Source organism: Colius striatus, chromosome 3, assembly GCF_028858725.1.
Source record: "Colius striatus isolate bColStr4 chromosome 3, bColStr4.1.hap1, whole genome shotgun sequence".
Lineage (NCBI taxonomy): Eukaryota > Metazoa > Chordata > Aves > Coliiformes > Coliidae > Colius > Colius striatus.
The window spans coordinates 18,917,611-18,930,821 of record NC_084761.1 but is presented as its reverse complement, the minus strand read 5'-3'; the positions used below and the strand labels follow the sequence as shown (position 1 = coordinate 18,930,821).

Below are 13,211 nucleotides of genomic sequence, written 5' to 3'. Positions count from 1 at the left end.
TTCTCACGTGCTTTCCAGGCTAAAATCTTTTGCTAGTTTATCTAATGATGTACCCTTCTAATAATTACACACCTTTTATACATTTTAGCAGGATAATAAGGAATATGTGTTTTCAGTGAATCAGATAGGAAAGTGACCTGAATTTCTACATTTCTTCCTACATATTAATTTCCTGCAGTACCACAGGTGAGCAGCAAACCCATGATTAATTTTGCAAACAGAACCATTTGTTCAGCTACTGTTGCCAGAGCTTCTGCAGTGTGACCCACAACACAGCAAAGAGTTAATAAGAAAAATGAATGGCCTAGTTTTAAACCCTCTGGTTTAGGAATGCTTAAGCTGCAGGTAGATGGAGGTCAGGATACTATGCTGGGGAAGAAGCACTGCAGACCTACCCTGTTATTCTGTATTTTCTCAGTTATCTATTGTTGGTCCCTGCACAGACAGAAACAGATATTAATAGACTGCTGTTTTTCTGGTCTGCTAGTTTTCTGCTTTTTGTGGCCCAAGGACAGAGCTTTCCCAGGATCAGACCACTGCCTTTACCATCAGACAGCAAATCCCCTTTAACAAGAGGTGTTTGGCTTCTTGTGTCCTTGTGGATGGAGTGTAGAACTGATGCTTGGAAAGACTTGCTAGGACACACTCATTGTTAGCATACAGTTCTCTGGGTTTTTATATGGACAGGATACAGAACAAGATAATCTCTCTGCTGTAAGTGAACGTGTTGCATGGCCATGGTATCCTTTGCTGCCTCATTCAACCAGACTTGGCTATTACTCTTCACTTAGAAGCTACAGAAGTCAGCATTGATGTCAAAACCAAGTAGGCCAGGGACCCTTGCCAAACTTCCTACTTGTATGGGGTTAGCTCTGCCTCTCTAGCTCTTGGCTGTGGCTTTTGCCAGGCTCCTGCACATCCTTGTGTGGTAATAACAGCATCTTCTCCTGCCCCTTGGACCCCTGCGGCACAAGGGGAGTCAGAGTAGTCCAGGCTGGTGTGCTCAGGAGGAGTTCTGCCTTGAATGTCTTTCAGGTACCAGGAATAAGGATGCTTTTTCTCGCCTGTCTCCAAGAAGACTTGGAAGATGGGAGTCAGTCAAGTTTCCTTCCAGTGATTCTTGAGTTGAGACTACTTCTTTCTTTTGGAGATGCTTGAGGTTTCATGTCAAAGTTAGTATTACGATAGAGCATCAACTGTAACGATGATTTGGAATATATGTGTGTACATATATTTGTTGACATGCAAGAACCACGGACTTGCTACTGACAGTAAACTATGTGTCTATCAAACATACTCCAAGCTGATGTATTTGAAGTGAAATGAGAGGAGAAGCTAGTGGTGCTTTTTTTCCTTCTGGTTTATTTCAGTGCGAAACAAATCTTGGCACTGAAATGACAGGAAAAAAAAAGGAAGGCATTTAGCTGAGGCAAACAAGAACTGGTGAAAGTTAAATGCAAGCAGAGTTCAAACAGAGCTCGGCAGTGGTGCAAATACTGAGAAAATGGTGAAACGATCCAGGAATTTAGGTCGATTTTGCTAGGGACTTGCCTACAACACAGTTTGTTTTACCCAAATCAGTTTCAAGGATGTGATTTTTAAAGAATTAAATGTCATGGAAGGTTTTCACTGACAAAGGATCTTTTGGGGGCAAGTTTTCCCTGTCGCTGAAAATCTGTTTTTCTAGACTTTTTCTTTTTGTGCAAGGCCTTCCATGCCTGTAGCATTGCAGTGGCTACTCAGCCTGTGCTTTTTCTGCAGTCCCCCCAAAACAGGGAGCTGCAATGGCCCCCCATCCCCTAAATCCTTCATCCTGCCTCTCAACTGGACACCGTGGAAAAATTATGTACTGAGGCTTGGCAGAGAGATTTGGAGGAAGCACACAAGAACTTGGTCTCTATAGCAGGCATCAAGTGTCATCCTGAGGAGCTACAAAACCCATTTTTCATTTTGTCTGCTGTGGAGCTGTGGGAGTCATGATATGGTGACATGCGATGTCCTACAGCAAGGCATAGGCATTGTAGAGTCTCACTGGCTCTGTATTAAGAACGTGGTTCAGAAAGACTTTGTTCGTTTGAGGGTATAAACAGGCTGAAGTAGTAGCTCTTTGGAGTGCTCTTGGGTGTTCAGCCCTCAGCTTTCTCTCCTCATGTAGTAAGTTTGATTTGGTTTTGGCTTTGTATTTCTGAAGTTTTTTAAAGACTTACTTTAAAGAAGCTTGCTTCCCATATAAGTGGTGGGATGCATCTGCAGTTCTCTTTCTTGGTATAGGTATTAATTAAAAAACAACCCTCCCTCCCTCCAATCCTACACTTCAGGTGGGGTGGGAGGTCCTGCACTGGCTTCTCATTTTGGTGTGGGTTTTTCTTTTGGTTTTTGGGGTGGGGGGGGTTGTTCTTGTTGGGGTTTTTTCCCCTTTTCTTTCTTGATTTACTTTACTTTGCCTTCCCACCTTTTGTTACATACAGACAACTGCCTTTACACTTACACTTCTTTCCTCCTTACGTCGCTTCAGTCTACTCAGAGCATTACCTGCAGTAACCATCCCTGAGCGACCAAGAGAGTGAATGCTCTCAAGGAAACTCTGCCTTGTTCCATGTTAGCTGAATTGAAAGACTGTGGCTACCTTCTCACTGCTGACTTTTTATGTCTATCTGAGCAAGTTTTAGTTTCTGTATGCATTTCTGGTTTTAATAAGCTCCTTTATTTTAATGCTAACAGAATTAATTTAAGCTCACACTCTCAGCAGGCTATTCTCAGCCAGAAGACTGTTTTCAAACTGAGGCAACACCCTGTTTACATAGATAAGCAAATTCACAGTCCACAGAGCTTCTTCCAGTTGGAGCAGCTGCTGAACACTCTGCAGTTAAGGGCCTGGGAAGCACATGTTTCACATACATAGCAAACATTTCTTCTTCTGAAGGGTAACCAGATTTGATTTTTTTTTCTTTTTCCCTGAAGAGTTGAAAGCTGGCACATCTGCTTCTTGGCCAGCCATTCTTCCCCACAAATGCTCCTTCCCAGGTTCAAAAGAGCTTAGTTATATTATCGTGTGTGCATGCGTTTCAGTGCCTGTTTCTGAAATACACCCAGAGCCACACCAGGAGAACACGGGGAACTGTTAAACAAGGCAAATGCTGTCATGAACCTGTGAGTCAGGCCTCAGGCAGCACGTCGTCAGAGTGGTGCTGCATGGCAGCCCCAAGGGCCAGCAGCACAGCACCTGGGCTGCGCTTCTCTGCGCATTCTGCAGTGTTGCCACGCCGGCCAGAGGCTGAAGGTCGGTGAAGCAGGATGGGTACCTACCTCTTTGTGGAAAGGCTCTGCACTCCAAATAGTCAAGGACTGCTCTTAGGCAACAGTGTATGAAAGTGCCCTTCTGCGTGGATGAAAAGAGTGGGTACTCACAGTTGACTTCTCAAGGGATTTGGCCCCAGTGACAGATAAACACACGTTCCATATCTCCGTTGCTTATTTCAATTATTGTAGCAAATGAGCTGCTTTTCTTACATCCTCATACCACAAAGGTCTTTGGTAGGAAGAGAAACTAAACAAAAACCGGTACAGCCAGTGCACTGCAGAGCAAGCGTTGAGTGCAGACTTGAGTGCCTGGCAGGTGAGAGCAGCCCTGATTTAGGATATTTTTGAGATGCCTCTGCCTCAGAAATGTCTCCCAAATGCTGCATCTGATAGCCTTTGCTTGGCATATAAATGCATCTAATACAGGTGGTCGCTACCAAAAGCTTGAAGTCCTTCATCACAGCAGTCCTCTGCTTATCCTGGTGAAAGCTACTCCTTATCTGGCAACTGAAGTGCTGGGTCTTGAGTACTAATTTCAGCAGCTGTGTGGTCAGATCTCAGTGTTATTCCTGCAATACCCACATGAACTATGACTCTCTAAACCACAGACGAGTTTTAGCATTTGGTACAAGGTACAGCACGTATTGCTTTATAGTACAGCACAGCTTTTGTCTGTTTCTACTAAGTAAAATTACCAAGAGTAGTTCTGCATGCTCTGGTGTCCCAGGTTAGCACCAAGCAGTGCTCTCTGGGGCTGGAATCAGTGATTTAGGTGCCAAACAGGGAAGGCATACAGAAATGCTATCTAATTCTTATGATAATACAGAGATGCTACCTAAGTCCTATGGTCAGAGCTTTAAGAAACTTTAGATAGGGATCTTCTTTTCCTCTTCTTTTTTTTTTTTCTTTTAATTTTTAAATTTGCATTTCCGTTTAGATCACATTCTGCTTATTTTGGATAGACGAGAAGAAAGCAGACTAAAGGCTGCTGGGGTCCTGTGCTAACCCTCCGAGTCCTTGGTTTTTTCTTCTTTTGTACTGCAGTAAGCAGGTAGAAGATGTGTGTTTTCCAAAAGCCTGTTTGACATTTTTGAGCACAGGGAAGGAAACTGAAGTAATTTCAGACATATTACAAGTTTTAGAAATGTTTTAAAGTTAACATAAGTAAGTGAATTATGTTTCCAGATGAAAATATGGGAATATGTGGGCAGAGTGCATTCTGGGCCTGCTTTAGTGGTGGTTCAATCTCTCTGCTGAAAGGACAACATATTTTTGCTGTACCCTGCTCCCTTCACCCAGAATCAAATTGTGCAGAAGGTAAATCCCAACCTGTAAGGCTATGGTTTATGCTGTTTTCACTCTCAGCTAGTCAAAATAACAGGTAAGCAATTTATTCCTACTTGTAAAGCATAAATGGTAATAACATCTGGTTTTAAGATACAGAGGTGGGGTCCTTTCTCTGACTACTGTTGCCCACTGGTATTTCTATTAGATGTAACATGATCTGCAGGTGGCAAATAAGGCCAAACTGTGCAACAAAAATAAATTGCTACTCATGAAAAATATATTTCAACTGGTAATGTATTTTACACCTGTCCCTTTGAGCCTAATTGTGCTTGTTCTCCTGGGTCCCCACCTGTGATACTGTCCACATGAAAAGCGCTTCCTCAGTGAATTAGTAATTGACTCCTAAATATTATCTGTCTTTACTTTCCTGTCATTTACCTTCAGTTTGGCATGCTATTCAAGAACTTAAATTACAAGACCACTTCACCAGACAGCAAGGTTGGTCTCTTTGTATTCCCATATATTCTCTCTCCTCACCTACACTGCACTTGAATATGTCTGCGTATTCAAGTTCTAAGAACACTGTTCTAAGAACACTGAATCATACTGTGCTCCAGGTCATTTCCCATCTCGTAAGTCACCATCCAACAAAGCTCTTGGTTGCCTACAAATTGTGCTGAGGAGGTGTTGAAAGAGAAGCCCATATTAAAATGCTTCTTTCAGAGTAGGAACGCTCTGAAAAAATAGAGGAAAAATAAGGGTTTTGGGAGAGCTGAAAGTTTTTGTTGGATAATTGACACACATACCTTTTAATACATAAAAAAAAAAAGCCCTGTTCTTTTTCCCACTCTCAAGGATATCAGTTGGTCTTACAATGTTTGCCCTTGCTGTATGCTTTGCTAGCATAGAAAAATGGTCTGAGCTCTAGAAAGCTCATTTGTAGCATCACCTTATGAAAAAATGAAGATAGCTTTCTAGTATGTGGGAATTATCATAAATTTGAGGTCTTTCTTGGGAAAATATCCATATATATATTGATACTGATATATCAATATATATAAATAGCTTTTCTCTCTTAAGCAGCATTCCTTATATGAGGAATGTGATTCTTTCTGGTGTTGTTAATAAAGTGGGGAAAAATGCAAGTCTGATTAGTGCTCACCAGTGTCAGACCAAGCAGGTCCTCACTCGCTGATAAATGCTCATCCTGTCTCACAACAATAACAAATATATTCCAAATGATGGGCAAGTCCTGGCATTTAGGTGTCTGTGGTAAGGTCTTATTGGGAATTTTAGGAAATGTGTTTCACTGCATGAAGTGGCATATATTGGAGTGAATCGTTGGCAGTGGTGTGTTGAGGGGTTTTTTCCTTACAACTTAAAAGTTCACAAATGGAATTCCATCCCCATGTAGACAATGCTTTCTCAGATATCATGTGGTAATTGTGCACAGAATAGTTTGTTTCTTTTAAAGATCAAGGTAGAAGGCCTTTTAAGGAGCAGATTTAGTAGCTTTTGAAGCACAGTTTGAAAAACGTGCTTCAAAACCTGGGAAAACCCGGTAGACAATGCAGTCCGGTAATGGGCCAGACTCTTGTCCAGCCTAACACTAGTGATGTATAGACAAACTATAAGCAGGAAGAATTTGTGCTCTTCTAAAATCCTTTTATACTTCCTCCAGTGTATTATAATGGCATTAATATCTGTATGAATCTGCAGCATTTACAAATGATGACCAAAGGAACACTGTGTTTGTATTCTGCCTGCCTGAACTGCTTTTCTGCCTTTCCTTTTTTTCTTTCATGGATTTGGAGCGTGACACCAAGATCACACACTTTTGTCTCATTTGTTTGAATAAATCTGATGAAAGAGCTCTTGGGTTACTATTCAAGTTACAAGTGCATGCAGGAGGCTGGAGTAGATCTTAATGTTTGATGGGATGTGTGCCATGAACAAGAAGGCCCACCCAGTAAATACAATATTTGTCAACATAGGGATTTATAGGAAGCGGTATGTACCATGGTGCACAACTTGCACAAGTCTTGTAGTTGATGTTTGATACAGAAAAAAAAATCCCCAAATATCCCCAAAGTTAACTGAACATCTAGTGTTTGGAGAGGAAACAAAAAAGAAATACAAACAATGAACTCAAAATCTAATGCCTCAGTGCTTCAGATTTCTGCTTGTGCTGGAATTACACAGAAGTTGACCTTTCCATGTTTGTCCCTGTCTAACTGTCCTTTTGACAATGTTTCCAGCTGGTAGCATAGGACCTGATTTTGGACTGAGTGAAGCCAGTGCAAATTTTTACTTGATTTTGATGTTCACTGTCAAGGAGACGCATATTTACTGGAATATTCTGGTTGAGTTGCAGATTAAAAGGCAAACAATCATTGCAACAGAATTGTATAAATATTCCATGTAGTTAAGAAGATCAATAAATGTCTGGATAAATTGGTTATTCACAGTGGTTTGTTGGGTTTCTTTAATCTGGTTTGGAGCATGACAGATTGATGTTAGTCTTTTCCAAGGATCATATATGTAGACTATTAAAGAAAGTGCCCCCATTTTTAGCCTAGCCAAGCACAAGTCCTTATAAGCGCTCTGCTTTTGTCCAAGATTCGTCTACTATAAGAACATATTCCTGGAGATGGATGTGAGAAAGATAAGTAGGAAAACGTAGGATCCCATTCCATTCCAAATGATAGTTTTCCTATCTTGAACTTTATCCCCTGCCTCAGCCTATCTCTTATGGAGAGATTTATCTGTATATAAGTGTATCATAACAAATACATGTAAATATATGGAGAGTTTTATATTTATCCTCTATAAGTGCTACATTTCCCATTTCTGAGGTTTTAAACCTTCCTTTGTGCCACCTATGAAGAGTTAGAGATTTTTTTCATGTAATGTCCTTGAACTTGGATATGTGGGATATAAATTCAGTAAAACCCTAGCTGAAAAGAGGCGGCTCTCAAAGTGTTTCCAGCCACTGTCCTCTCGCCTGCTAGCGCTCCTCAGACCTCTGACCTTGAGCACACCTCTCCCACTGCTTCCTCCAATGTCAGTACCCCAAGGAGTGTAACATCTGAGCTTGCTCCAAGTCCAGTGGTCATGTTTTTGAGATGTGCCTTAACTTTAGAAGAAAATACGTGCTGCTAGTTCTCTGAGGTGAGTCACAGTGCTTGTATACAGCTAAGGCTTTCTGAATCCATTGGCTTGGATCCCTGTTGCACATAGCTAAGAAACACATCCTCATATCTGTTTCCTGACTGGAAAAACACGAGGTTCATCTCCAGCGAGTGACGTGTTCTCTGTGGGGCTCTCCCAAGCATCAGTGTCACTGGTGTCACTGGTGGTTTGCTGTGAGGATGTGTAGGCTTTTATGGGCCAAACATGTGTCTGGAGCAACTGGGTACTCTTCCATGGCTTTTAGCAAACTCAGAGCTCTGCATGTCAGTGCTGAAGGCAGCATTGCTGCTGGTATTTTTACTCCATTGAAATTACATGAACTCCTCAATCCTTTGTGAAACCTCACTCCTACTTACCTCTAGCATCTGACCAGAAAAGAGAGAAAAGGAGGTCGGTGCTGCTAAATGATTGTTGTATGTCCCTTCAAACTACCACTGTTCTGTTCTATTCATTATAAGTCAATTTACCCCACTTGTAAATAGGTTCAGTTGTTATGCCCAAAAGCTGTACGTAAGCGTACTTACCCTGTCTTAAATTAAAGCCTTTTCACCTTTTGACATAAAAATTCCTGCTTAATAGAATTTGTTGTGCAGAGACAGATCAGAAGAGTGATGAAGAGACTTGTAGGAGAAGATTTTCATGTTTGTGGGTTTTATGGTATTTTTATTCTCTCAGTTACTTTTCAGTCACAAGCTTTATCATCTTGGGAGAAAAGAATGCAAAATTGTACAGGCCTTCTCAGGGGCAAAAGATACAACGTGAGTTTAGAATAGTGTTAAGAAAATTCAAGCTTATTCAAAGTTTAATAAATGAATGCTTATAGGTGGTTAGAAATGAATCATGGATGAGGAAAGAAGAGAAATTATGTTGACAGATGAGAAGGATCAAAGGCCTTTAGTTTTGAGGAGGAGGCCTGAAAAATGTACCTTTAACATACAATATTTTTGTTTAGATGTTCTGGTTGCGCTTAGTTCGTAAAGCAATTTAGAGAGTAATCTCTATGCTTGCCTGAGTTCTGGGTTGATTAATATCTGATAATACACATAGAATTTTTTAGAAGATTAATTTTACAAGCAGAAGAGCCTTGAAAAATAGTGCATTGTAACATCTGTCTTTTTTAAAATGATCAGATCATACTGCACAAGTGAAGGCACTCATTTAAAACTAGCTTTTCTGAAGGATGATGAATACTTTTTTCAGATGCATGACATAGATCTAGTGCTGTATCTAAGGATGAGTGCAGCATCCACTTGCCTTGCTGTGTGCAGAAGACAACCTTATTTTTCTTGTTGCCTTACATCTGCCCTTACCTGGCCCTTCAGACATTCAAATTAGTCATTCAAAATGGGGAAGGCTGGGGATAGGGATAGATGTATTTCAAGACTGTCAGATGTATTGCAGGAGATTCTTCTGGCTCTTCTTATCAACAATGCTGATGGTACAAAATTGCATAATGAATAACACATGTTTTGATGGAAATGAATGTGAAATTGGAAAAGGAAACATGTATCAAGTGTAACAAAGGCTTGCCAGATGAACCATTACACTCTAGAAATCTGCTGCTGTTAAAATAAAAAAATGTTTTTCGAAAGAGTTCCATGTGGTATTGTTTCCATCTGCCTCATGTTCAAAAAAGAAACCTGACTTGGTTTCAGTTGAGTAAAAACAAACATGTGTACAGCTAGCAAATACTCTTAAACCTCATGTACCTAATAACCTCTACACTCAGCGTTTAGTTTTTCTTATGTGGATACCGGGATGCAAGAACTCTTCTGTTCTTGCAAGTCCACACTCATCCTACCAGTTCTTTTTGCTTTTTGTTTTGTGGTAGCCTTCTACCAGCCTGTTGTCTGTTCAGTTGGAATATAAAGAAGTGAAAGATAAAGGAACAGCAGAGGAGAGAGTAAATTCCCAGCAACCAGTGGTAGAGAAAACCATCTCATCAGCACATTTGTCTGCGCTGTACATCTCTGCAGCAACAGAGATGTTCCTGGAGGTGTTAAATCCCAAAGGCAGAAAGCAAGGTCTGCAACCAGAAGTGCTGCTGAACATGTCGCTGCCCTCCAGGTGCCTCAGGGCCACCCTCCCATCAGCTCTGACATGTGGAGGTGCAGTAGCTAAATGAGTCATTCATTCTCCTACTTGTAGCCACCCTGCTTGTAGCAGCTTTATTTCTAGACACAGATTTTGTTTTGCTGTTGTTTGCTTATATTTAAATGATCGGATTTTTCCTTTGGAACTCACTGGCTGTTAGGAATGAAACAGTCCAGGAGTTGTCTTGCAAGAGAGAGAATGTTGAAGTCTGCTCTGTTCTTTCGTGGTAGCACAGAATAGAGAAAGTATATGGTAACCAGTTTCCAGGGTGTCACCTTTCTGAAAAGCTAAAAACCTACTGTGAATATTAAGTTGAATAAGTTTTGCTTTGGCTGTAGAGGCCAAATTACATTCTCACCCTTCCTACTTTGGTCTAGTAATTAGTGCATAGACAGTAGCATTGTAGAATGGCCAAACAAAACTACTCTTGTTTAAAATAGGTGTCCAATGCCATTAGACCTCTTTCGGATTGTGTGCTTGGGGCAGATATGGCCTGGGACCTGTGGGAAAACACTGCTAAAGTGGCAGCAAGGGACATGGGGAATACCTGAGGTCACGTTGTGTGATGCTGAGCTCCTGTTAAGATTATGCTGTAACATGCTATAATTTAAGTGTCTGAACAGCTAACATAACAGAAGCCTGGCCCAGGTGAAGTTAAAAATGTTTATATTCTCTCTAAATATGTTTTTATAATGAAGTCTGTGTATGTATGTATGTTTCTAGTTTTCATTTGCAGCCACCTTTGTGTTTTCCAGTCTATAATCTTCATCCGTGACCGAAATTCTCGTCGCCAAGAGGTATCTGCATACATTGACTACACACACAGGCTTAACACAGATGATTTTGAAGCCTACTTCAGTGGGAAGAAAAGACTTTTCCCTCGGAACACTGATCTGAGGTATTTTAATTTTTTACTTTTAGGCAATAGGTAAAGATTTAAATGTTTTTTGAGTAGAAGGATAGCTTAAGAAAGCGTTCTTCACTGAAAGGTGAACTCTGTGGATCAAAATTAGTTGTGGAGAATCGATTTAAGAAGGAGCCCTGTCAGATTCATTTAGTCCAGAGCATAATACTTAACTAACATATTAAATCTTCACCAGTCTCTGCATCTCTCATTGCCTTGAGGATTCCGTAAATAGCAATATGCTTTAATCAGTAAGATTAGCACAGTTCTGGAGATGCCACAGGCCACATAGCTGAAGTCAGCAATTGCCAGAACATCTCTAGCTTTGCCCGTTCTCCACAGAGTCCATGGGAGAAAGCTTTGCTTTGAAAGTGGGCCACATGCAGAGGTTGTCTGTTGGCAAATAAGATGGTATGTTACCTGTGACTAACAACAAACATTGTCATTGAGCTTTTTCACTGAAGAATATGCTTTCCTTACAATACATTCTGTGCCTGGACAGCTTGAAAGATGGTTGTACAGTTCTCTTAGTGAAGGCAAGGTTGAAGAAGCTTGGTGCAGCAAAGCTTGCAGCATGACTGAGACCTGGGACCGTGCTTATCACTGAAGAAGTATGTGATATGGCAGACAGATACTGTTGGCCATGGGGGAAGAGATGGTAAAGATTTCAGTAGGCTGATGTTGTGTATCATGGGAGTTTGCCCTTCCCATGTGGTAGAAGGTAAGGACATTCAACAACTAGCTGCAGTGTCATGAGCAGTTTTACTGTCTCCTGGTAAAAATGTGTCCATTACAAAGGAGTTAATGCATTTTATCTGTTTTCTGAGAGTGGTTTTCTGTAATGCAAATCACTGCAAATACTATTCAGTCAAACTCAAGTATGTGTTACAGAGCAAGACAGTAGGGATGAGTATTGGAGGTGATGAGTGGGCTGGTGAAGGTTTTGTGTTATCCGTTCACGGGACAGCAGATGTCACTAATGAGGCAGAGATACTGAAATGTCTCTGCACTACCTGAGATGAGTAGTGAAAATCCTGATTTTATGTTTTTACAGGGATGAGCAGACAGTTGGTGTTTATGACTAAATGAAGAATCAGAGTGAACATAATATTGTGTCTGCTTTGCATATTATGTCCTTTATACATATTTCTGTTTCTTGGTTGAAGACTTAAATTTGAGCTTCATCTCCTGGATCCTGTGTTTGTAGTTGCATTCCAGGTTAAATACAGCTTTAGGGTTAGACAAGTTGTAATTATATAGGTCATCATCAAAACTGTCTTCAGCCATTCTTCAGTAATCTAAAAAGAATTTTCTTACAGGTAAATGTAGCTATAATGATCATCTCTCATCTTGGCTGTGTTATTCCTCTGCCTCTGTTTACTACCCAGCTTCTTCAAAATGTGTCAAGGATGCTGTTTTTGAATGGGGATAATTTAACCATATGCATAATATTTTGCCTGGAGCTTTGAATCCCTCGTCAAGTTCTGAGTCTAGGTCTTTTCATCACATTTTTCTTCCCTGGGTTCTTGTGCATTTAGACAGGTATAAAAATGTCTGACTACAGACAGCGTATCTGCTTCTCAGGCTGAAAGGCTAGGTGGATATTTCTGTCGAAAGCAATTGTTCCTAAAAGTCATCGTATAAGTTTAAGTTGTTTCAAGATGCTACCTTTGTAAAGAAGTCAGTTTGGGAAACTGCCTTTCTTGGAGCATTGCAAAGCCCTTACTTTTGTTTATATATACTCCTAGTTACTTGGGAGATTGTATGTCTTGGATTTTGCAGGAGAGCTTAGTGACTTGTGCAGAACTATCAAATTATATGTTAACTATGGAAATCCATACTTAACTGCAATACATTTTTTCCTTAGCTGTCTGAGACTGTCAAAAGATATTAAACTTGGTGGTAAGTACCCTCTGAATCAGATTCTGGTTCACAATACAAAATAAAAAGACGAAACAGTTAAGTTTACGTGATATCTGTACTTTAAATCCAGAGGGTAATATCAGAGGCTCTTGTGTTTGATATACATGATTCCTCTGAGTATTTTTGCCATTTTATTGCATTGCCCTATCGAGGGAGTATTATTTATATGATATAATCCTCATTTGGTTCCAGTTTATTAAATGAAAGGAATGTATTAGGCAGTCAGTTCTTAAGAGGTCTGGAATCTGGACTGTAATTGAATCCATTCCCTCTCAGCTAATTTATGTAATCTGATGAGAAACAAGTGTAATACAATTTGTTCAAAGAAAATGGAGAATGTTTGCTCTATGAGACCATACCCAAAAAGTTCTCTGAATGAAACAGCACAGCAAAAGACAAAGTTTGGGCAGCTTTCTGCCTGATCAGCCCTACTTTGAGTATCTCTGCTAGTGAACAAGGTTGAAACAAACATCCTGTAGTAGAATTGTACTGTTTCCGTTTTGTGTGAACT

General features: G+C 40.4%; 1 protein-coding gene across 1 annotated transcript in view; it reads left to right on the top strand.

Moving 5' to 3' along the window:
• The window catches only part of CFAP299 (cilia and flagella associated protein 299), a 193,706-nt gene that overhangs the window by 157,561 nt on the left and 22,934 nt on the right, over positions 1-13,211 (top strand). The window contains exon 4 of the mRNA XM_061992191.1: positions 10,629-10,771. Within this exon, the coding sequence (XP_061848175.1) occupies positions 10,629-10,771 (143 nt within the window). The remainder of the gene's footprint in view (positions 1-10,628; positions 10,772-13,211) is intronic.